This window comes from Heteronotia binoei, chromosome 5, assembly GCF_032191835.1.
Source record: "Heteronotia binoei isolate CCM8104 ecotype False Entrance Well chromosome 5, APGP_CSIRO_Hbin_v1, whole genome shotgun sequence".
Taxonomy (NCBI): domain Eukaryota; kingdom Metazoa; phylum Chordata; class Lepidosauria; order Squamata; family Gekkonidae; genus Heteronotia; species Heteronotia binoei.
Window position 1 is genome coordinate 7873192 of NC_083227.1, and position 25700 is coordinate 7898891.

General features: G+C 48.3%; 1 protein-coding gene across 1 annotated transcript; it reads right to left on the bottom strand.

Annotated features, from left to right (window-relative positions):
• Positions 1-977: 977 nt before the first annotated feature.
• Positions 978-18501, bottom strand: LOC132572094 (oocyte zinc finger protein XlCOF6-like). Its single transcript, XM_060238886.1, has 6 exons — positions 18369-18501; positions 13219-13713; positions 12871-12985; positions 11913-11989; positions 11640-11766; positions 978-4572 (listed from the first exon to the last, which is right to left on the bottom strand). Exons 2-6 carry the CDS (start codon positions 13639-13641, stop codon positions 2852-2854), a joined length of 2463 nt encoding a protein of 820 aa, XP_060094869.1. The 5' UTR covers positions 13642-13713; positions 18369-18501; the 3' UTR covers positions 978-2851.
• Positions 18502-25700: the final 7199 nt, after the last annotated feature.

A 25700-nucleotide genomic window follows, 5' to 3' on the forward strand; every position in this document is an offset into this window, starting at 1 on the left:
AAAGCTCTTCTTCCTTGTCATGTGAACTGGCAGAGACTGACCAAGAGAGATCTTGGGGTCGTGGTAGATAATTCACTGAAAATGTCAAGACAGTGTGCGATTGCAATAAAAAAGGCCAACGCCAGGCTGGGAATTATTAGGAAGGGAATTGAAAACAAATCAGCCAGTATCATAATGCCCCTGTATAAATCGATGGTGCGGTCTCATTTGGAATACTGTGTGCAGTTCTGGTCGCCGCACCTCAAAAAGGATATTATAGCATTGGAAAAAGTGCAGAAAAGGGCAACTAGAATGATTAAAGGTTTGGAACACTTTCCCTATGAAGAAAGGTTAAAACGCTTGGGGCTCTTTAGCTTGGAGAAACATTGACTGCAGGGTGACATGATAGAGGTTTACAAGATAATGCATGGGATTGAGAAAGTAGAGAAAGAGGTACTTTTCTCCCTTTCTCACAATACAAGAACTCATGGGCATTCAATGAAATTGCTGAGCAGTCGGGTTAGAACGGATAAAAGGAGGTACTTCTTCACCCAAAGGGTGAGGACTGGATGGGCCATTGGCCTGATCCAACAAGGCTTCTCTTATGTTCTTATGTGAGTGTTGGACTGGATGGGCCATTGGCCTGATCCAACAGGGCTTCTCTTATGTTCTTATGTCATGCCAGGTGTTTGAGAGCTGGAGCTTTCTCCTTCCAGGCACTTCCACGCTACCTCATGCCTCCCAGTATGCCCAAATCTTGCCCCACGGTAATTTCCATTCCAGAAATACCACTTGATATTCCTGTTCCTACCTTCTTCCCTGACTTTTCCATAGTGAGCCTCCAAAATAAGAATTTCGCTACCTGAACCAGAGAGGGGGTTGCTAATAGATTCACTTGTGTACAAAGGCCTTGGTCCCCTTAAACTGCCACCCCGTTGAGGAACCCAAGCTGGGGCTCTCTGCATCTCCAAGGACAGAGGTTCACAACAAAGCAGACCTTAGCAAAAGAGATAAGGTTTATTAAATACATATAGAACAAGATTGATATGAGGCAAAACAATCTCTGTAGCCTTGCATATGACAAGAAAGAAAAAAGAGATCTACCTCCTGAGTTTCCAGCTGAGTAAAGATTATGTGTGGGACAGAGAAGGTGAAGAAAGAAGTACTTTTCTCCCTTTCTCACAATACAAGAACTTGTGTGCATTCAATGAAATTGCTGAGCAGTCAGGTTAGAATGGATAAAAGGAAGTCCTTTACCCAAAGTGTGATTAACACGTGGAATTCACTGCCACAGTAGGTGGCGGCTACAAGCATAGCCAGCTTCAAGAGGGGATTGGATAAACATCTGGAGCAAAGGTCCATCAGTGGCTGTTAGCCACAGCATATTGTTGGAACTCTGTGTCTGGGGCAGTGATGCTCTGTATTCTTGGTGCTGGGGTGGGAGGGCAATGTGGAAGGGCTTCTAGCCCTACTTGTGAACCTCCTGATGGCACTTGGTTTTTTTTTTTCTGGACACTGTATGACACAAAAAGTGTTGGACTAGATGGGCCATTGGCCTGATCCAACATGGCTTCTCTTATAAGAACATAAGAGAAGCCATGTTGTATAAGAACATAAGAGAAGCCATGTTGTATCAGGCCAATGGCCCATCCAGTCCAACACTCTGTGTCACACAGTGGCCAAAAAAAGGAGGGTCACAAGTGGGGCTGGAAGTCCTTCCACTTTGCCCCCACCCCCAAGCACCAAGAATACAGAGCATCACTGCCCCAGACAGTTCCAACAATATGCTGTGGATAACAGCCACTGATGGACTCTGCTCCATATTTTTATCCAAACTCCTCTCGAAGCTGGCTATGCTTGTAGCCGCCACCACCTCCTGTGGCAGTGAATTCCACATGTTAATCACCCTTTGGGTGAACAAGGACTTCCTTTTATCCGTTCTAAACCTACTGCTCAGCAATTTCATTGAATGCCCACAAGTTCTTGTATTGTGAGAAAGGGAGAAAAGTTCTTATGTTCTTGACACAGCAGAAAAGTACCGCTCTGACTTAATCTCTTTCAATGCAACAAATATTAAAATTGTGTCTTCCTTGTGTGGATTCTCAGTTGCCATCAGAGAGTGTTTCTGCAGCGGAATCTCCTTCCACAGTCTGAGAATTCAAAAGGTTTCTCCCCTGTGTGTTTATTGATTCTCTTGAAGATTCCCCTATAACTGAATCTCTTTCCATACTATGAGCATTCATAACATTTCTCCCCTGTGTGGGTTCTGTTGAAGATGGCCACGCTGACTAAATCTCTTTTCAAATTCTGAGCATTCAAATCATTTCTTCTGTGTGGTTTCTACAATGCTGGTGAAGATGGCGACTCGTGCTGAAGCTCTTTCCACAATCTGAGCATTCAAAAGGATTCTCCCCCGTGTTGGGTCTATGATGCTTTTGAAAACTGCCGCTAGTACTGAATCTCTTTCCACTCTAAGCATTCAAAAGGTTTGTCCCCTGTGTGGGGTTCCCTGGTGACGTTGAAGACTGCCACTCTGACTGAATCTCTTCCCACACTCTGAGCATTCAAAAGGATTCTCCCCTGTGTGGGTTCTCTGATGCTTTTGAAGACTGCCACGCCAACTGAATCTCCGACCACACTCTGAGCATTCAAAATGTTTCTCCCCTGTGTGGGTTCTCTGATGATAATGAAGACGATTGCTTCTACTGAATCTCTTTCCACATTCTGAGCATTCAAAAGGTTTCTCGCCTGTGTGCGTTCTTTCATGCTGGTGAAGATGCCCTGTGTGTCTGAATCCCTTTCCACATTCTGAGCATTCAAAAGGTTTCTCTTCTCCCCTGTGTGCGTTCTCTGATGACATTGAAGATGGCCACTAGTACTGAAACTCTTTCCACTCTAAGCATTCAAAAGGTTTGTCCCCTGTGTGGGTTAACTGGTGACGGTGAAGACTGCCAATCTGACTGAATCTCTTCCCACACTCTGAGCATTCAAAAGGATTCTCCTCTGTGTGAGTTCTCTGATGCTTTTGAAGACTGCCACTCCAACTGAATCTCTTACCACACTCTGAGCATTCAAAAGGTTTCTCCCCTGTGTGGGTGCTCTGATGATAATGAAGACGATTGCTTCTACTGAATCTCTTCCCACACTCTGAGCATTCAAAAGGTTTCTCCCCTGTATGGGTTCTCTGATGCTCTTGAAGACTGCCACTCTGACTGAATCTCTTTCCACACTCTGAGCATTCAAAAGGTTTCTCACCTGTGTGCGTTCTTTCATGTTGGTGAAGATGGCCTCTGTGTCTGAATCCCTTTCCACACTCTGAGCATTCAAAAGGTTTCTCCCGTGTGTGGGTTCTCTGATGACATTGAAGATGACCCCTCCGACTGAATCTCTTTCCACATTCTGAGCATTCAAAGGGTTCTTCTCTTGTGTGTGTTCTCTGATGCTTTTTAAGATCGCCATTGAAACTGAATCTCTTTCCACATTCTGAGCATTCAAGAAGCTTCTCCCCTGTGTGGGTTCTCTGATGCTCTTGAAGACAGCCACTCCAAATGAATCTCTTTCTACACACTGAGCATTCAAAAGGTTTCTCCCCTGTGTGGGTTCTCTGATGATATTGAAGACGATCCCTCCGACTGAATTTCTTTCCACATTCTGAACATTCAAAGGGTTTTTCTCCTGTGTGGGTTCTCTGATGTTTTTTAAGATCGCCATTGAAATTGAATCTCTTTCCACACTCTGAGCATTCAAATGGTTTCTCCCCTGTATGGGTTCTCTGATGATGTTGAAGATTGCTACTTGTACTGAATCTCTTCCCACACTCTGAGCATTCAAAAGGATTCTCCCCTGTGTGGGTTCTCTGATGCTTTTGAAGACTGCCACTCCGACTGAATCTTTTACCACACTCTGAGCATTCAAAAGGTTTCTCCCCTGTGTGGGTGCTCTGATGATAATGAAGAAGACTGCTTCTACTGAATCTCTTATCACACTCTGAGCATTCAAAAGGTTTCTCCCCTGTGTGGGTTCTCTGATGATATTGAAGACTGCCACTCTGACTGAATCTCTTTCCACACTCTGAGCATTCAAAAGGTTTCTCACCTGTGTGCGTTCTTTCATGCTGGTGAAGATGGCCTCTGTGTCTGAATCCCTTTCCACACTCTGAGCATTCAAAAGGTTTCTCCCCTGTGTGGGTTCTCTGATGACACTGAAGATGTCCCCTCTGACTGAATCTCTTTCCACACTCTAAGCAGTTAAAAGTTTTCTCTCCTTTGAGAGTTTTTTGATGAAGCTGAAGAAAGCTACTCTGACTGAATTCATTTCTCATCTCTGAATATTCAGGTGTCTCCTCTCTGTGTATTCTTTGGGTTACAAGGAGCTGCGATCTATTTCTGAAATACTTTCCACATTGAATGGATTTCCTTGCCTTCAATATCCTTTGGTTTGAAAAATGTACGTTCCACTTTCCTCCATCACGCTTCTCAACCATACCACTGTCTGTCTTTCTTTTAGGTCTGCCTTTACTCCTGACGTTTTCATTCAAGTCCGGCATTTGCTGATGAAGTTCCTCCCCCTCCTCATTCCTCTGATCATTTTCTGCTGGAATAAAGAGAGAGAAACTGTTAGCACTTGGGAAAACTGGTAAGATCTAACGGCATCTCTATGGCTACAGGAGGAAAGGATTGGTGGCCCTTTGGTCTCATCCATTTTGGCCGATCTTAACCACACGGTCACCTTTCCCCAGGAATATTTAGTATTTAAGTATAACTCCCCATTCTTCGTGAAGAGCCTCAGGTGAACTCTTGGCCAGAAGGAGCTTCTGAGCCTCCAGATTTCAGGCTCCCAGAAGGCCTCCCTCTCCCTTTACCCACCAGCCTGTGTGATAGTACCAAACCAAATGTTGCTCAGAAGGGAATCAGGAATCCCCTATGGTTATTCCTGGCCTCTTCCCTTGACACAACAGTGATGGCTGCTCACTCTCAGGTGTCAAGGGGCCTTGCCATTTTTATATTTCTGTATGTCTTACGAACGGGAGAGGGTGCACTTTGCCTGCTTCATCTTGGCTTTGCTCTGTCCGTTGTAACAATCACAAGAATCCATTTCTGCCATGCAGAAAGGAGTGAAGCCTCTGTCTCAAGGACACTTTATCTCTCCTCAGAGACAGCTCAAACTGCTAAATGTTTAATGAACAAAGGTGTTGCTAGGAAACAGCTTGTACCATTTTCGCGGGGTTTTGCACTGTAGTTTTGGTGGGTTGCATGAAAGCCCAGATAAAGTATAAAGGACTGGCCACCCCAAAGGTGAGCTTTATACCTTATCTGGGCTTTTAAGCAGCCCACAAAAACTATTTATTTATTTATTTTATTCGATTTATATCCCGCCCTACCCCACCGAGGTGGGCTCAGGGTGGCTTACAACATAAAAACCAACAAAATCCATTTAAATACATTCATGATACATTAATAATTATAATTATACAATAAAATATATAAAACACATAAAACTCACTACAGTATGTACTATGCTACCTTCCTTTGGTCAATTCTTCAATATTCCAGTATTAAATAATCTGATGTTCTAGATTTGAGTGTTCCGGCATTCTGATAACAATTAATTATATGCCAACCGGAAGAGGACTGTTTTGCAGGCCCTGCGGAACTGTTCAAGGCTCCGCAGGGCCCTCACCTCCTCCGGGAGCTGATTCCACCAACAGGGAGCTGCAATCGAGAAGGCCCTGTCTCTGGTCACATTCAGACGGGCCTCCTTTGGCCCAGGGATTGTAAGAAGGTTTTGGGACCCTGATCTCAGCACGCTCTGGGGAACATGTGGGGAGAGACGGTCCCTAAGGTAGGCAGGTCCCAGGCCATAAAGGGCTTTAAAGGTCATAACCAGCACCTTGTACCGAACTCGGTATGTTATCGGCAGCCAGTGCAGTCCCCAAAGCCCTGGCTGAATGTGCTCCCATCTAGGGAGCTCTAACAACAGCCGGGCAGCGGCGTTCTGCACTAGCTGCAACTTCTGGGTTTGGCACAGGTGCAGCCCCATGTAGAGGGCATTGCAGTAGTCCAACCTCGAGGTGACCGCTGCATGGATCACTGTTGCCAGGTCGCCGTCCTCCAGGAAAGGAGCCAACTGCCTTGCCCGCCTAAGATGAAAAAATGCGGACTTGGCAGTGGCTGCTATCTGGGCCTCCATAGTTAAAGTAGGCTCCAATAGAACCCCAGGCTCCTAACCCTGTGCGCCGCTGACAGAGGCACACCATCGAGGGCCGGTAAGGGAATCTCCCTCCCCGGACCACGGCGACCCAGGCAAAGGACTTCTGTCTTGAACGGATTTAGCTTCAGCCCGCTCAGCCTGAGCCATCTAGATACGGCCTGCAATGCCAGGTCCAGGTTTTCTGGGACACAGGCAGGCCGGCCGTCCATAAGTAGATAGAGCTGGGTGTCATCAGCATATTGGTGACAGCCCAGCCCATATCTCCGGGCAATCTGGGCAAGAGGGCGCATGTAGATGTTAAACAACATCGGGGAGAGAACTGCCCCCTGAGGGACCCCGCAATCCAGGGGGTACCTCCAGGACAGTTCACCCCCAATCGCCACGCTTTGTCCCCGACCCTTGAGGAAAGAGGTAAGCCATTGTAAAGCCAGCCCCTGAATCCCCACGTCGGCGAGACGGCAAGTCAGCACCCGATGGCCGACCATATCGAACGCTGCCGATAGGTCTAACAACATCAGTACCGCCGAGCCGCCTCGGTCCAGATGCCACTGGAGATCATCGACTAGGGCAACTACAGTCAAAAGCCCGCAAATATGGTACAAGCTGGTTCCCAGCAACACCTTTGTTCATTAATTACAGCTTGGTCAGTCTGACTTCAACACCGGGAAAGCTGGTAGAAACCATTATCAAGGACAGAATGAATAGGCACATTGATGAACACAAGTTATTGAGAAAGACTCAGCATGGGTTCTGTAAGGGAAGATCTTGCCTCACTAACCTGTTACAGTTCTTTGAGGGGGTGAACAAACAAAGGAGACCCAATAGATGTTGTTTACCTTGACTTCCAGAAAGCTTTTGATAAAGTTTCTCATCAAAGGCTCCTTAGTAAGCTCAGGAGTCATGGAGTAAAAGGACAGGTCCTCTTGTGGATCAAAAACTAGCTAATTAATAGGAAGTAGAGTGTGAGTATAAATGGGCAGTCTTCGCAGTGGAGGACGGTAAGCAGTGGGGTGCTGCAGGGCTCAGTACTGGATCCCATGCTCTTTAACTTGTTCATTAATGATCTGGAGTTGGGAGTGAGCAGTGAAGTGGCCAAGTTTGCGGATGACACTAAATTGTTCAGGGTGGTGAGAACCAGAGAGGATTGTGAGGAACTCCAAAGGGATCTGTTGAGGCTGGGTGAGTGGGCGTCAACGTGGCAGATGAGGTTCAATGTGGCCAAGTGCAAAGTAATGCACATTGGGGCCAAGAATCCCAGCTACAAATACAAGTGGATGGGTTGTGAACTGGCTGGCAGAGACTGACCAAGAGAGAGATCTTGGGGTCATGGTAGATCACTGAAAATGTCAAGACAGTGCGTGATTGCAATAAAAAAGGCCAATGCCATGCTGAGAATTATTAGGAAGGGAATTGAAAACAAATCAGCCAGTATCATAATGCCCCTGTATAAATCGATGGTGCGGTCTCATTTGGAGTACTGTGTGCAATTCTGGTCACCGCACCTCAAAAAGGATATTATAGCATTGGAAAAAGTGCAGAAAAGGGCAACTAGAATGATTACAGGTTTGGAACACTTTCCTTATGAAGAAAGGTTAAAACGCTTGGGGCTCTTTAGCTTGGAGAAACATCGACTGCGGGGTGACATGATAAGAGGTTTACAAGATAATGCATGGGATGGAGAAAGTAGAGAAAGAGGTACTTTTCTCCCTTTCTCACAATACAAGATCTCGTGGGCATTCAATGAAATTGCTGAGCAGTCAGGTTAGAATGGATAAAAGGAAGTCCTTCTTCATCCAAAGGGTGATTAATATGTGGAATTGACTGCCAAAGGAGGTGGTGGTGGCTACAAGCATAGCCAGCTTCAAGAACGGATTGGATAAAAATATGGAGCAGAGGTTCATCAGTGGCTATTAGCCACTGTGTGTGTTTGTATATATATATTTTGGCCACTGTGTGATACAGAGTGTTGGACTGGATGGGCCATTGGCCTGATCCAACATGGCTTCTCTTATGTTCTGACACAGACGTGTATCTCTACTTTTCTATCTATCAATAAAGCCAGCTTTCTGACCAAACTGGAAGCCTTCTTTAATTGAGAGTTATGGTTAGTCCCAGAGCTGACATCAGCCAGTTCATTTGGGAAGGAAATATGCTCCTGGGTTCTTTTGCAGAGCGAGAGGGAGACAAAGAGAGAGAAAGTAATCATTCTTACATAAGCAAAGAAATAAACAAAAGACTAAAGGTTTTTCTGGAAGGTCAGCACCATATTCCAGACCAAAGCCCAGAATCTGAACTAGTATAAGCGGAATGGATCTGTGAGGCAAAGAATCCGAGTTCCCCCAAGGGTTACAGGAGTTATTAAGTGGTCTGATGTGACTTATGAGTGTTCATAATTTGAGTCTGCCTGCAGCTAACATCATCTTTTTTTTCCAAGGCCAGATCGCAGAATGCGGTCCTTGGTTAATCACGAGAACCTCTATCCAGTTCTGCAAGCAGAAGGGTGAGGGGATGAGGATGCTGAAAGCATCTGGATAATTCTATCAAGGAGGACCCTTGATTGGGTCATTCGAACCACCTGACCCTAGAGAGGAAGAAACTATAATTTGGGCATGCATGAGAGGGAAGCCAGGCTAACTTTTCGCTCGTGGCATGCTAGTGCACCTGGATGATTTCTTGCTGCATCATGATGAATACTTCTCTCTAGAGCAAGCGTGTCGAACTAATTTGTTATGAGGGCCGGATCTGACATAAATGAGACCTGGCTGGGCCATGTCGGGCCGGGTCATGTATGCACCTATTAAAACATTAGGTAGCAGAGACATAAACTTCATAAAGGACAGAGACAAACAGAATTAAAGATTTAAAAAAAAAACACCTTAAAATAAAACATGCTTACAACATTAGCACTTGTTGGTCTTAAAGGTGCTTTCTTTGTATTTCACCCATTGGATCTATGGAACTGGGCAAAGGAAGCTCTGGTTCTTTCCCTCTCTCCCCAGAGGATCAGGAGGGGGAGGAGCCTCAGCCAATAGAAGGAACAGAGGCTTGGCTCAGTAGTTCTGCTGTGCGATTGAGAGACCCAGGATCAGGAGAGGGAGGAGCCTCAGCCAATAGAAGGAAGAGAGGCTTGGCTCAGTAGCTCTGCTGTGCTATTAAACATTAGGTAGCAGAGACATAAACATAAAGGACAGTGACATACAGAATTAAAGATTTTTTTAAAAAAAAACTTAAAATAAAACATGCCTACAACATTAGCACTTGTTGGTCTTAAAGGTGCTTTCTTTGTATTTCTCCTATGGGATCAACGGAACTGGGCAAAGGAAGCTCTGGTTCTTTCCCTCTCTCCCCAGAGGATCAGGAGGAGGAGGAGCCTCAGCTAATAGAAGGAAGAGAGGCTTGGCTCAGTAGTTCTGCTGTGCGATTGAGAGACCCAGGGAAGCAAGCTCTGCCTCCCCAAGGGAGGTGTCAAGATAGACTGATCTGCTCAAAGACTGATGGGTTCAGCCTGTCATGAACAGGCCTGTTTAAAATCATGTTGAGCCAAATGCTGCTAATTTATTACCCTGTAGTGACCCCTTCTCTCCTTTATGACTGGCAATTGTTGTGAACAAAGTAATCTGTGCCTTCCCAGACAATGGTGTGAGGGAGGGGGAGCCATCCCTGAGACACAAGGCCAAAAGGCTTGATAACCGCCCTGGGAATGTATCTTTGTAGTAATGTGTGAATGCTCCCTTGCTACCCTCCCTGTAGGAATCACTTTAAAGTGTATCTTATAACTCCTGTATCAATGTATTGGTTTCATTCTTCTCAAGCCATCGGCTTGAGCCAAAGAAACGGTAAATCAATAAATGAAGTCTTTGTATCATCTCTGACTACTGGTTGAATCCGTCTACTTGACAGGAGGAGCCTCAGCCAATGGAGAAAACAGAGGTTTTTTCTCTGTAACTCCTGTGCTATTGAGGAAGCTTTGCAAAGCAAGCTGCTATGCACAAAGAAGAAAGAGAGAGGAAGAAGGGAGCAGATGGCATCCAGTTGCATGGGGGCCTGATCAGAGCTCTCTGGGGGCCTGATTCGGCCCCCGAGTCACGTATTTGACACCCCTGCTCTAGAGTAACTTAAGCTACAGCTGGAATACTTATGCTGCAACAAGAGGTGCCATCTAAGTACTTCATATCTTACATAGAACATACCTTCTCTTTTTTTACTGTTGCTAAACAGCCAGTGTCAGCTGTTGACAATCAATCTCCTCCAAGTTCTCCCCCTCCCATTGCAAGAGTGTGAAGCAGGCTCCGGAAAGAAATTTCGGAGCAAAGACATGAGGCTCGCCGATGCTTCAGATCTCTCCGCCCTGAGTTCTAGCAGAATCGCTACCACCCAGGGAGCAGGTTGATTGAGGCTCCCATATAACTTCTGCCCAGGACCTGGTAACCTCGTGGAAGCAACAAGTCGATTCTCTGACTAGCATCCACAGTCCTTCCTGAGTCCAGATCCTGACCTGCTTGAATTCCTTGGCACCCTGACCCTTTGGCTTTTGGACACTGACTTCTGATTCCAGTTTGCGATTTTACTTTGGTGACTTGGCCCCTGCTTGACTCCCTGGACTTTGACCTTGGACTGGCTTTGGACTCCCGCCTGCCTGTGCCCTTAGAATGTGACAGATTCATAGTAAGGGTTCTTCTACCATGAAATCAGCTACCTAGGGAAGAGGTGAGTCCCCCCTCCCGGGCACTCTGTGAGCAGCGGCTGGACAAATGCTTGTCAGGGATGCTATAGGCTGACCCTGCATCGAGCAGGGCTTGGACTACATGGCTTCTATGGCCCCTTCCGACTCTGTGATTCCCTTATTCTAACAGTGGCAAGATGGCCATATGACACCAATGCCAATCCCGTGAATTTAGGTAGACAATGAGAGGGTGGAAAGGAAGGGTTGCATTGGTGCTTAGGTCTTATGGTGCTTTCTTACATGCCCAGGGAAATGAGACTGCTTCCTTGGGGTCAGGAAACAGGCCAGTTTAGTCAAGTTTCCTGGAAGGTTTTTTTTTTCCTGCCCTCTTCCAGGCATGCAGCAAGGGTACTCGTGAATTCCCTGCATTTTTCAGGGGGTTGACCCTGGAGGTCAGTTCCAATTCTTGGATTCTATGAACAGGTGAAGTTTCCTTATACTGAATCAGACCCCTGGTCCCTTGGAGTCAGTATCATCTACTCAGTCCAACATCGCTCTTCGAGATCTCAGGCAGAGTCTTTCATTTCACCTCTTACCTGATCCTTTTCATTGGAGATACTGGGGATTGAACCGGGGACCTTTTGCATGACAAGGAGATGCTCTGACAGAGCCCCTCCCGAAGTAGTGGGACAGGTCACAAAATGATGCATTGCTATTCAAAAATTGGGTTCATTCCTCAACCCAGTGGAAACAATACGCACCTTTGGCACCCATAAACGATCCTTACCCAAAAAGGCCACATTCCCATAGTTCTCCAGCATGACTTCCCAGTACAGAGCTCTTTGTCCCGGATCCAGTAGGGCCCACTCAGCCTCCGTGAAAGAGACGGACACCTCCTCCAAGGAAAAGGGAACCTGAACGAAAAAGAAGATCCCCTCCTCTTCAGAGATCACCCCAGGCAAGACTGCACAATGGAAGGGATTAGTCTGGGAAAGTACGGAAAGTAAGACTTGGGATGGGTAAATGGATCTCTTGCTGACCCTCCCCCCATCTCTCCTACCTGGATTGGAGGTGCAGCAGGTGTTCCCACACCTTGAAAAAGACAACGGCTCAACAGCATCTCTCTACTGCCTGTTCCTGAGTCAAGGGAGAAAGGAAGAGTGTTTGGTTGTTTGTTCCCTGCTTCACACACGCACACCCTTCCCCGGGTCGTGAAACCATCTCCTATGTACACTCAACTCATTTTTAAACACTTTTTAATATGTTCTGGAAGAGGCAGAAGAGAAGGGATTATAAATAGCTGCCAACAATAGGGATTATAAAAGCTGCCATCATATTTCAGACTTCTGTGGGACTTGTGTTTGCTCTACAGGGATGGAAATGTGGAGTGGAAATGCAATAGCTTGAAACCTCACTGTCACATTAGACCAGATGTGACTGGAGCAATTCTGGGGACTTGAGGGTCATAGGAATGAGTTTTCAGGGCATCTCTGGGCATGCCAACTTCACAACCGGGTTTTCAGCTAGATGCAGCTTCACCATGATATCACATCTGTCCCAAGTCCCACCCCATGCCCCACCCCAAACCACCTGCGAATGCTGGGCCATAGCCCACTTTTCCTACTCCACCCCCTGCTGCCCACAGCAGCCCCCCAGATGACCCTTCAAGCACAAGCACCGAAGGCAGATTTTCCTATCATTATTGGTCCCTATAGACTGGTTTTCAGAGCTCTGCTACCCCAAAAGGTGGAGGTTCCCTTTCAGGTTTGCCTACCTTCCCCAGGGAATTTGACACCTTTTATGGAAGGAAGGTGAGATATGAAATTTTAATTTAAGGCACCAATTGTCCTCCAGGAGTTTGTCTGATCTTCTAGAGACATCACAGTTTGTGGATGTTGAGCGCCACCAATTAACTCTGTGTTGTCTGTAGAAATACGTATTTTTCCCCCTGACCTGAACACTGTACCCACCACATTCACAGGCTGCCCAGATGGCATCCAGGCACAAGGAGTCCTTACCACAGGAGAGGGCATCTTGGGCATGCTCCACCGCCTGCACCCTCTGCCCCTGCTCCAAGAGAGCTCCTTCTTCTTCAGGGATTGTAGCTTCCATCTTCAAAGGTGGTCCCCACATCTGAAACAGCAGTAAGGGAGGGGGTAAGAGATGGAATGGAAAAGAGACCAAGGAATGGATCCTACCCTACTCCCACACTCTGCACCCTTCTATCAGCAGATTTGGTGAGGCATCTGCAGGGGTCAGAAATGTTTTAGCAGAAGAGGCTCTTGGCAATTATCTAGCAAGGAAACTTTAGGATAAGGTCAGAGATTCTTGCTTGAATTAGACACACCTGGAGGGAATCCCCTCACCTGTTCTGCCTGCCTCTTCTCCTCTGCCTGACTCAGGAGGAAACCTTCGGCCAGGGTCACCGCCTGGGAACTGGTCTCCAGCCCACATCCTCTGACCCAGCACTGCATTTCTTGGGGCAGGAGAGTCAGGAACTGCTCCAGGATCACCAGGTCCAGGATCTGCTTCTTGGTTTGCCTCTCTGGCTTCACCCACTGGTTGCAAAGTCCATGGAGCTGGCTGCAAACCTCTTGGGGCCCAACGGCCTCATGGTAGCGGAACCGCCGGAAGAGTTGGCAGTGGACATCTGAAGTGATGGTGTCCTTAGCCAAGATCTCTGGCCCAGTCCTTTCCCAGAATTCAACAACACTTCCAGGTTGGATGGGATGGGGGCTTTTCCTTGCCGTCTTGCCCATTCCAGGTCCTTCTGGGTCTTGCTCTTCCATCTCCTTCTCCTAGGTTACTTTTACCTGTGAGAACTTCCCTTTATTCAGTTGGTTATGATCTGAGGCTTCTCTCTGTGGGGATGGAGAGAGACAGACAGCACTGTGTCAAAAAGAAAACAAAAAAGCATACAAAACTGAACATCAGAAACCTTCACAGTGAGCTTTTCCCTGGTGCTTCTTGTGGTTTGCCAATCAGGTTTAATATTGTTTTTCTGGACTAAAAACTAAGGTTTTTAATAAGTGCCTCCTTGATTTTGGGGGGGAAATTTTGTGTCTCTCTGTTTGTCTCTTTAAGGATGTTGTTAAACTTGAGGCAGGCTTTGGCCTAGTCTCCTCCTCACTCCCCTCCTGTCTGGAACCAGCAATTCTGAGGAGGCCTCCTAGAGAGACCGGAATAACGGATAAAAGGAAGTACTTCTTCACCCAAAGGGTGATTAACATGTGGAATTCACTGCCACAGGAGGTGGTGGCAGCCACAAGCATGGCCACCTTCAAGAGGGGTTTAGATAAAAATATGGAGCACAGGTCCATCAGTGGCTATTAGTCACAGTGTATGTGTGTATATAAAATTTTTTGCCACTGTGTGACACAGAGTGTTGGACTTGATGGGCCGTTGGTCTGATCCAACATGGCTTCTCTTATGTTCTTAAGTCTTTCAGGCCTGTTTCCCAGATGGCTGCAGAGGGATAAACCAGTTCCTGGGCAGAAACTGTATTTTTATATTGGGGCAGGGCGTTTTTGCGTAGCAGGAATTGCTTTGCATATTAGGCCACGCCCCTTGACGTAGCCAATCCTCCAAGAGTTTACAGGGCTCTTAGTTCAGTCCTCCCTATAAGCTCCAGGAAGATTGGCTACATCAGGGATGTGTTGCCTAATATGCAAAGGAGTTTCTGCTACAAAATAAAGCCCTGTATAGGGGATTTGGGGCAGGAAGCCCTCAGCTAGTTTGCAACAGTCCCAGGTAGGGTTGCCAATCCCCAGGAGGGGGCAAAGGATTTCCCCCCTCCCTCAAATTGGAGGCCCTCACCTCCGCTTCAGGGTCATCAGAAAGCAGGGGAGGGGAGGGGAGGGAAATGTCTGCTATGCACTCCTTTATTCCCTATGGGAGACCAATCCTCTTAGGGTGTAATGGAGAATTGATCTGCAGGTATCTGGGGCTCTTCATGGGCTGTTTCTTGAGATAGAGGCACCATATTTTCAGCACAGCATCCAGCTCCTCTCCCTAAAATACCCTCCAAGTTTCAAAAAGACTAGACCAGGGAATCCAATTCTATGAGCCCCCAAAGAAGGTGTCCCTATCCTTCATTATCTCCAATGGAGGGAAGGCATTTAAAAGGTGTGTAAGTTCCTTTAAATGTTGAACAAAGCAGGAGTCAAGTGGCACCTTTAAGACCAACCAAGTTTTATTCCTTTCAAGGACAGAGGCTCAGAGCGGTCTACAATCTCACTTCCCTTCCTCCCCCACAAGAGACACCCTGTGAGGTGGGTGGGGCTGGAGAGGGCTCACACAGCAGCTGCCCCTTCAAGGACAGAGTCTCAGAGCGGCTCACAATCTCTTTTTCCTTCTTCCCCCACAACAGACACCCTGTGAGGTGGGTGGGGCTGGAGAGGGCTCTCACAGCAACTGCCCTTTCAAGGACAATCTCTGCCTAGAGCTATGGCTAACCCAAGGCCATGCCAGCAGCTGCAAATGAAGAAGACGACGACTGTAGATTTATACCCCGCCCTTCTCTCTAATCAGAGACTCCAAGCGGCTCACAATCTTCTACATCTTCTCCCCCACCGCCCCACAACAGACACCCTGTGAGGTAGATGAAGATATTGGATTTATATCCCGCCCTCCACTCCAAAGAGTCTCAGAGCAGCTCACAGTCTCCTCTACCTTCCTCCCCCACAACAGACACCCTGTGAGGTGGGTGGGGCTGAGAGGGCTCTCACAGCAGCTGCCCTTTCAAGGACAGAGGCTCAGAGCGGCCTACAATCTCCTTTCCCTTCCTCCCCCACAACAGACACCCTGTAAGGTGGGTGGGGCTGAGAGGGCTCTCACAGCAGCTGCCCTTACAAGGACAACCTCTGAAGAGCTGTGGCTGACCCAAGGCCATGCTAGCAGGTGCAAGTAGAGGAGTGGGGAATCAAACCCGGTTCTCCCAGATAAGAGTCCGCACACTTAACCACTATACCAAACTGGCTCTCCAGTTTATTATAGATAACACTAACATACACCACAAAAAGAAATACAAAACACTCACGATATACAATATACACTGAAGCATAAGGATCAAGCTCACAAACATCACATTCCATCGTTATCTGCTTCAAGGACTTAAGTTTCTGTATCAAATTTAATTATATTCACTCTTTCCATATCGTATTATTTAACTCAGTATCTATTTCCTAATTTAACCTATAACCTTTATCCACTCATTTAATGGCTTCCATGTTTCTTCACATTCTTGTAAACTGCCCTCTTTCAACTTGACAGTTAAAAAAATCCATTTCAGCAGCCTTCATACAATTTTTGAAGGAATTCCTCCCTTTTTGGTTTTCCAATATCTAGCATACACCAACCTTGCTGCAGTTACAGCATGTAACAGAAATCTCTTGGTTAATTTGAAAAAGGAACTTGGACACATATTCAAAAAATACAGTTCAGGTAAGTACTGAATATTCATTTTTAATAATTTTTGGATCCAGCTATTCACCTGTCCCCAGTATTTCCTGGCCTTATCACATTGCCACCAAATGTGGTCAAATGTACCCTTTACCCTTTTGCACTTCCAGCACTTATTGGCAGTATTCGGGAACACCTTGGACAACTTTTCTGGTGTAATATACCATCATAATAACGTAAGAGAAGCCATGTTGGATCAGGCCAATGGCCCATCCAGAAGCCATGTTGGATCAGGCCAGTGGCCCATCCAGTCCAACACTCTGTGTCACACAGTGGCCAAGAAAATTATATATATATATACACACACACACACACACACACATATATATACACACACTGTGGCTAATAGCCACTGATGGACCTCTGCTCCATATTTATATCTAACCCCCTCTTGAAACTGGCTGTGCTTGTAGCCGCCACCACCTCCAGTGGGAGTGAATGGCATCGGTATGCCATTTTATAAAGATTTCCCTTACATAGAGACGATCTTGTTCATGTTATATTTTCTCTCCATAATTTCTCCCATTCTACCAGCTCTATATTGTGCAAAATGTCTTGCATCCATACTTTCTTTGATCATTTCATCCTGCATTCGCCGCATCTCTTCGACAGGCCTGAAGTGTGAGGGAAGGGCTCTCTCCTACCACCCAGCAGAGGGGAAGGGGCAGGAATGCGACTGTGGGAAATAAAACACCAGGAGAGAAGGGCAGACGGGCTTTGGAGGAGATTTCACTGGGGAAAAATCTGAGCCACCAAAACACTCCCTCTGGGCATTTGACATGGGGTAGCTGTGTGTGAATTCCTCTGGCTTCCACCTGTGCTCAACTCTGCCAGTATATCTGTCACTAAAGCCAATAATAGGAAGAAACCTGAAGGCTCCAGGACTTTCTCCTTCCAAGGGGAACCAACCCAGCTAAACAGGATCCCTTAGTGCTTCTTATCTCATGAAGAAGCAGGATAGGCCAGGCAAGCCTGCTCTCATCAGATCTTAGAAGCCAAACAAAGCTCTGGTCACTACCTTTAAACCCCTCTATGGCCGAGGACCCGTTTACCTGAGGGACTGTCTGTCCCAAACATTCCCCAGAGTGCTGAGATCTCCTAGTCATCCCCGGGATAAAGGGGCGAGACTGTCGACCACCAGGGATCGGGCCTTTTTAGTGGCAGCCCCCTCCTGGTGGAACCAATCGAAGGAAGAGCTTAGGGCCTTGCGGGACATCGCTCAGTTCCGCAAGGCCTGTAAGACCTTTCTCTTCCGGCAAGCCTTCAGTCGACTGTAGGAGAATACTGAAAGAATCCTGGAACAACCGTCGCCTTGAGAATGAGTAACATCTAGCACCAACTGTATACTGTTTTTAATTTATATTGTTTAATGATTTTATGATTGCGATCATTGTTCTATGATCCGATGTAAGCCGCCCTGAGCCCGCCTCAGCTGGGAGGGCAGGGTATAAATCAAATTAAACATAAACAAACAGGGCCGACTCTGGCAAATACTTGGATGGGAGACCTCCTTGGAATACCAGAAGTGGGAGGCGGGGGCAGCCTTTATTCAGCCACCTCCTTGAATATTCTCCAGGTCTCCAGTACGGGGTCAGTCATTTGAGGTCGACTTCCAGTCGCACACACATACACACACACTCAGACATGCACACACACAATGCATCTCCCAAAATTGGCTCACCCTTTGCAGCCCCAGAGACAGGAGAAAGTGGGGAACAGTCCCTGCTTCGGTTGCACAGGAATCTCCCCCCCCCCACCACCATGCCTCTGCACCCCCCCCCCCCCGGCTGAGCTGCATCACTACAGAGCGTCGGTGGGTGAGGGCAGCCAGGCTGAAGGGAAGCCTCTGTCATGTCTCTGCGGCCCCGAAAGGATTAAAGCAGCACAGCTGAGTGGGAGGGAGGACTCTGTGGACTTCCCTTCTCAGCCCCCCCCCTCCAGAAATTTCCTAACTGGAAGTTGGCCAATTTAGGACAGCCCTAGCTTGGCATGCATGATCCCCGCTTCCCACCCACAATCTAAAAGCTTATTCCCACCCCCCCTTCCCAAGACTTACTTTTGAGTAAACTTTCCCAGGCTCCAGCTCTGCTGCTTTTCTCCACTTCAGCTTCTCTGCAGCGCTTCCCGTTCTCTTTCCCAGTCCGGAAGCAAACCCCTTCTCCTGGCGCATGCGTGCACAGGCAAGGAAGGCAAGCAAGAGCCCCTCCTCTTCTCCGACTCCCCCACCCTTGCATTTCTTGCTGAGCCTCTCTAGCCCATGGCTTTCTGGCATTAACCCTTTCGGTGCTGCAGAGGAGCGCAACCTGTACCTTCCAGTCCTCTCCAGGAGGAGCCAGGCTGCCATCTGCAGTGCTGCTCCATGGGGCTGCTCGGGAGTAACTCTGCGCGGGGCTGCATGCCCGGAGGATCCAGGGAAAGGAGGCTGAAACTGAATCCCTGCAGCTCCTTGGAATAAGGACCGCAGAAGAACTGGGGTGGGGGAGAGGAGGAAGGAAGCGGTTTTCTGTGCCCCCCCCCAGTGCAGTGGGAGATTGGGGAGGGGGGATCTGGGAAGGCGGGGTGTGGGGGCAGGAGGGGATCCATAGTGCTCTGATGCCCCCTTTCCTTTCCTGCAGGGGGGCTGATCTCTGCAGTCTGGAGATGCCCTGTTGTTAGAGTGCTCATAATTCCAGTCTCCCTGCAGATAACATGGTTATCTCTTTCCAGGCCACATCCCAGTATGCGGCCATTGGTTAATCTTGAGAACCTCTATCCAGTTCTGCAAACAGGAGGGTGACGGGATGAGGATGCTGCTGAGAACTTCTGGAAGATTCCATCAAGGAGGACCCTTGATTGGGTCATTAGGACCAGATGACACTAGAGAGATACAGGGGTGGCCAACGGTAGCTCTCCAGATGTTTTTCATCCTACAACTCCCATCAGCCCCAAGCAGCATGGCCAATGGCTGGGGCTGATGCGAGTTTTAGGCAAAAAACATCTGGAGAGCTACCGTTGGCCAACCCTGATATAATACAAGTAGAGATGGAGAAGATGATGATATTGGATTTATTTCCCGCCCTCCACTCCGAAGAGTGTCAGAACGGCTCACAATCTCCTTTCCTTTCCTCCCTCACAACAGACACCCTGTGAGGTGGGTGGGGCTGAGAGAGCTCTCACAGCAGCTGCTCTTTCAAGGACAGAGGCTCAGAGTGGCCTACAATCTCCTTTCCCTTCCTCCCCCACAGCAGACACCCTGTGAGGTGGGGGGCTGAGAGGGCTCTCACAGCAGCTGCCCTTTCAAGGACAGAGGCGCAGAACGGCCTACACTCTCCTTTCCCTTACTCCCCCACAACAGACACCCTATGAGGTGGGTGCGGCTGGAGAGGGCTCTCACAGCAGCTGCTCTTTCAAGGACAGAGGCTCAGCGTGGCCTACAATCTCCTTTCCCTTCCTCCCCCACAGCAGACACCCTGTGAGGTGGGTGGGGCTGAGAGGGCTCTCACAGCAGCTGCCCTTTCAAGGACAGAGGCTCAGAGCGGCCTACAATCTCCTTTCCCTTCCTCCCCCACAACAGACACCCTGTGAGGTGGGTGGGGCTGGAGAGGGCTCTCACAGCAGCTACCCTTTCAAGGACAGAGGCTCAGAGCGGCCTACAATCTCCTTTCCCTTCCTCCCCCACAACAGACACCCTGTGAGGTGGGTGCGGCTGGAGAGGGCTCTCACAGCAGCTGCCCTTTCAAGGACAGAGGCTCAGAGCGGCCTACAATCTCCTTTCCCTTCCTCCCCCACAGCAGACACCCTGTGAGGTGGGTGGGGCTGAGAGGGCTCTCACAGCAGCTGCCCTTTCAAGGACAGAGGCTCAGAGCGGCCTACAATCTCCTTTCCCTTCCTCCCCCACAACAGACACCCTGTGAGGTGGGTGCGGCTGGAGAGGGCTCTCACAGCAGCTGCCCTTTCAAGGACAGAGGCTCAGAGCGGCCTACAATCTCCTTTCCCTTCCTCCCCCACAGCAGACACCCTGTGAGGTGGGTGGGGCTGAGAGGGCTCTCACAGCAGCTGCCCTTTCAAGGACAGAGGCTCAGAGCGGCCTACAATCTCCTTTCCCTTCCTCCCCCACAACAGACACCCTGTGAGGTGGGTGGGGCTGGAGAGGGCTCTCACAGCAGCTACCCTTTCAAGGACAGAGGCTCAGAGCGGCCTACAATCTCCTTTCCCTTCCTCCCCCACAACAGACACCCTGTGAGGCAGGTGGGGCGGAGAGGGCTCTCACAGCAGCTGCCCTTTCAAGGACAACCTCTGCCAGAGCTCTGGCTGACCCAAGGCCATTCCAGCAGGTGCAAATGGAGGAGTGGCGAATCAAACCCGGTTCTCCCAGATAAGAGTCTGCACACTTAACCACTATACCAAACTGGCTCTCTCTGAGAGGGAAGCCAAGCTAACTTTATGCTCATGGTATGCTAGTAGGCCTTGATGGTTTCTTGCTGCATCATAATGAATAGTTCCCTCTGGAGTAACTTAGGCTACAGCTGGAATCCTTATTCTGCAACAAGAGATGCCATCTAAACATTTTATATCTTAGACAGAACAGTTAGCGTTTCTTACTTTTCTGTTGCTGTGCTGCAGAAACTGTGCTGTTTTGTGACGTCTTCGTTTTAAATCTTTAATAAAGGCTTGTATATATTTTTAAAGGGGTCTGTTTTACTTATGTGCATTCTACTCAGGTTCCCACTGAACAGGGTGTTGCTCAGGTACAAAGAGCACTGACCCAGGGGGACCCAGGTTTCTGCTCTTGACAGGATCATTTCCAGCTCCAGGCAGAGCAGATGTCTGCAATCCCAAACACAGGAGGAAGGGTGTGTTGGAAAGGTTGCCAACAGAGAAATGCGGATCTGGCCCCTTCCAGAGTCTTTCTGAGGGCCTCTCATCCACTTTGTCTTAGGCCAGGGGTGGCCAACGGTAGCTCTCCTGATGTTTTTTGCCTACAACTCCCATCAACCCTAGCCAGCATGGCCAATGGCTGGGGCTGAAGTAAGTGGCAAAATAGGGTATATTGGAAGCCGCCCGGAGGGGAAGGAGTTTGAGGGAGAGCCCCCAAATTTGCATGGGACCTGCAGGGGACTCTCCCCTACGAACCCCCCAAGTCTGAAAAAGATTGGGCCAGGGATTCCCATTCCAGGGGCACCCAAAGAGGGTGCCCCTATTCCACCATTATACCCTATGGGCCATTGAAACCAATGGCAAAATAGGGCATAAACAGAGGCTAATGGAGATGTCTCCAGATTGCAATGTAGCCCCAAACTAAAGAGCGCAGTTCATCTGTAGAAGATGGCTGCTGCAGGTGGGGGTGGGGCGGGGTTGTTTCCTCTAGGGCAGGCTACCTCCTGGAGGACCTGTCCCTCCTCAGAAACTTCCCAACTTCAGAAACCTCAGAAACTTCCCCAAGAGTTAGCCATTTCTGTCCTGTGCATCTTCCAAGAGCTCTAACTGGGGCCCTTCCCCCTCCTCTCCACCACCCACCCTGCAAGGTAGACCAGTCGGAGAGGGAAGGCTTGGCGCAAGGAGACACAGCTTTGGACCTTCTTCCGGGAAGTTGACAAAACTAAACTCTTCTCACCTCCACCCCCATCTTCTCATTGCCCTGCTGATGACCTCCTCTGCTGGGGTTAGAATCATGGATTTGGAAGGGACTTCTAGGGTCATCTAGTCCAACCCTCTGCACAATGCAGGAAACTCACAAACACTTCCCCTAAATTCACTGGATCTTCATTGCTGTCAGATTGGCCATCTAGCCTCTGTTGAAAACCTCCAAGGAAGGAGAGCCCAATTTCATAGAATCCTAGAGTTGGAAGGGACCTCTAGGGTCATCTAGTCCAACCCCCTGCCCAATGCAGGAAACTCACAAACACCTCCTCTTAAATTCACAGGATCTTCATTGCTGTCAGATGGCCACCTAGCCTCTGTTCAAAAACCTCCAAGGAAGGAGAGCCCACCACCTCCCAAGGAGGAATCCTGTTCCACTGAGGAATCACTCTAAGGGTCAGGAAGTTCCTCCTAAAGTTGAGCCAGAAACTCTTCTGATTTAATTTCAACCCATTGATTCTGGTCCCACCTTCGGGGGCCACAGAAGACAATTCCACCCCATCCTCTATAGGGCAGCCCTGTCAACTCCAGGTTGGGGAATGCCTGGAGACTGAGGGGTGGAAGCTGGGAAGGCAGGGTTTTGGGACAGGATTGGGTCAATAGGGTTTTGATGCCACAGAGCCCACCCTTTCCCAAGAAAGGGAGGCTGATCTCTGCAGTCTCTGGAGACAAGCACTGGTATTCAAGATCATCTCCAGGCCCTCCCTGGAAGTTGGCAGTCTTGTTCCAATTGAGGCAGAAATACCATGGCAGCCTCCCTCAATCCTCACCACTTCCCCCTCCCTCCCTGATCTCCTGCCACGGACACAACCCACGTGGTACCCAAAAGCAAACCAGCACCAGCAAAAAGGGGGATTAACTGGACTCCTTCTCCCCCAAGCTAGGCTGAGGTTCCCTTGATTTTGCAACAATTGTCCCTTATTCAATTTAGGGTCTCCAGGTATATCAGTTTCAAAGGAAACTCTCTTTGGGAAATAGCTGGAATGGATTTTATAGTCACTATTTGCATATTGAGTTCAATCCCAGCAGAAGCTGGGTTCAGGTAGCTGGCTCATGGTTGACTCAGCCTTCCATCCTTCTGAGGTTGGTAAAATGAGTAGCCGGCTTGCTGGGAGGAAAGTGCAGATGACTGGGGAAGGCAATGACAAACCACCCCATTAAAAATTCTGTCATGAAAAGTCAGAAACAACTGGTGCTTGCATATCAAATAGAGCAATCCGTTTGCCATCTTCTGTTCAGAGCTTTTCGCAGCCCCTGTCAGAATTTTAAATCTACCTGCTATAAAGATGCTTGGTTTCATGCACCAAAGCTGACCCGTCTTTTTCCCAGTCTGGGCCTCCTGCATGAAGCCTCTTTTGGGTCACACCTGCTGTGCAGACAACAAGGGATGGGTCCTAGTGGAGGCTATGCCCAGGGACCAGGTGGCTTGACAGAAAGGGCAGAAGCAGGTAGACAGCCCAGTATGCAATCAGTCTAAAGCATCTTTAGCATGCCAGTTAGAAGTATGTGAAGTTTAAACCCACGCAAGTCACTGTTGAATGTGCGGGATAATAGGACACGGCTGCAATCATGCTCGAATTCTGCACAGGGCAAGAAAGAGACCTACAAGTAGACTCCAGCCCTCAGCCATCCTACAGCACTGCAGAAATATGTGGAACATGTTTTTAAAAATTGGTTGGGGTAGCCCTCACCTAGGGCACCAAATAGCCTGACACCGGCCCTGGCTGCATGTGGAGGAGGAGAGGGGAATCAAACCCAGTTCTCCCACAGTGCTCTCTTCTTGGGCTCCCTAGATAAAGCTCTTCTTCCTCATCATGCCAGGTGTTTGAGGGCTGGAGCTTTCTCCTTCCAGGCACTTCCACGCTTCCTCATGCCTGCCTGCATGCCCAAATCTTGCCCCACGGTAACTTCCATTCCAGAAATACCAGTTGATATCCCTGTTTCTGCCTTCTTCCCTGACTTTTCCATACTGAGCCTCCAAAATAAGAATTTCGCTACCTGAACCAGAGAGGGGGTTGCTAATAGATTCAGTTGTGTACAAAGGCCTTAGTCCCCTTAAACTGCCGCCCCGTTGAGGAACCCAAGCCGGGGCGCTCTGCATCTCTGAGGACAGAGGTTCACAACAAACCAGACTTAGCAAAAGAGATAAGGTTTATTAAATACATATAGAACAAGATTGTTCGCCCTGTATGGCGAACTCTCCACCGGCCATCGAAATAGAGGGGCACCAAAGAAGAGGTACAAGGACTCCTTGAAGAAATCCCTTAGCACCTGTCACATCAACCATCACCAGTGGTCTGACCTAGCCTCAGATCGCAAAGCATGGAGGCACACCATCCACCAGGCTGTCTCTTCCTTTGAGAACACACGCATAGCTGGTCTAGAGGACAAAAGGAGATTGAGGAAGAATCGCACTGCTACAGGACCAACCCTAAATCAGACTTTTCCCTGCAGCCGCTGTGGCCGGACCTGCCTGTCCCACATTGGTCTTGTCAGCCACCAGCGAGCCTGCAGCAAACGTGGACTATTGCACCCTTCTTAAATCTTCGTTCGCGAAGCCAAGCCGAGAGAGAGAACAAGATTGATATGAGGCAAAACAATCTCTGTAGCCTTGCATATGACAAGAAAGAAAAAAAGATCTACCTCCTGAGTTTCTAGCTGAGTAAAGATTATGTGTGGGACAGAAAAGGTAGAGAAAGAAGTACTTTTCTCCCTTTCTCTCAATACAAGAACGCGTGGGCATTCAATGAAATTGCTGAGCAAACACCAAGGTTAGAATGGATAAAAGAAAGTCCTTTACCCAAAGTGTGATTAACACGTGGAATTCACTGCCACAGTAGGTGGCGGCTACAAGCATAGCCAGCTTCAAGATTGAATAAACATATGGAGCAAAGGTCCATCAGTGGCTGTTAGCCACAGCATATTGTTGGAAATCTCTGTCTGGGGCAGTGATGCTCTGTATTCTTGGTGCTGGGGGGGAGGGCAATGTGGAACGGCTTTTAGCCCTACTTGTGAACCTCCTGATGGCACTTGGTTTTTTTGGTTTTTGGCCACTGTGCGGCCAAAAAGTGTTGGATTGGATGGGCCATTGGCTTCTCTTATAAGAACAATGGCCCATCAGGTCCAACACTCTGTGTCACACAGTGGCGAAAAAAAGGAGGTTCACAAGTGGGGCTAGAAGTCCTTCCACTTTGCCCCCACCCCCATGCACCAAGAATACAGAGCATCACTGCCCCAGACAGTTCCAACAATATGCTGTGGCTAATAGCCAGTGATGGAACTCTGCTCCATATTTTTATCCAAACTCCTCTTGAAGCTGGCTATGCTTGTAGCCACCACCACCTCCTGTGGCAGTGAATTCCACATGTTAATTATCCTTTGGGTGAAGAAGGACTTCCTTTTATCCGTTCTAACCCTACTGCTCAGCAATTTCATTGAATGCCCAAGAGTTCTTGTATTAAGAGAAATGGGAGAAAAGTTATGTTCTTGACACAGCAGAAAAGTACCGCTCTGACAGAATCTCTTTCAATGCAACAAACATTAAAATTGTGTGTTCCTTGTGTGGAATCTCAGTTGCCATCAGAGTGTGTTTCTGCAGCGGAATCTCCTTCCACAGTCTGAGAATTCAAAAGGTTTCTCCCCTGTGTGTTTATTGATTTTCTTGAAGATTCCCCCTTAACTGACTCTCTTTCCATACTATGAGCATTCATAACATTTCTCCCGTGTGTGGGTTCTGTTGAAGATGGCCACGCTGACTAAATCTCTTTTC

What these genes read in the sequence shown, in the direction of transcription:
- LOC132572094 (XM_060238886.1), bottom strand. Translation starts at nt 13,641, where the DNA reads ATGGAAGAGCAAGACCCAGAAGGACCTGGAATGGGCAAGACGGCAAGG. An exon ending in AGAAGAGGCAGGCAGAACAG is followed by an intron (nt 12,986 to 13,218) that starts GTGAGGGGATTC and finishes CTGCTGTTTCAG; the next exon opens with ATGTGGGGACCACCTTTGAA. An exon ending in CCAAGATGCCCTCTCCTGTG is followed by an intron (nt 11,990 to 12,870) that starts GTAAGGACTCCT and finishes CCCTTGACTCAG; the next exon opens with GAACAGGCAGTAGAGAGATG.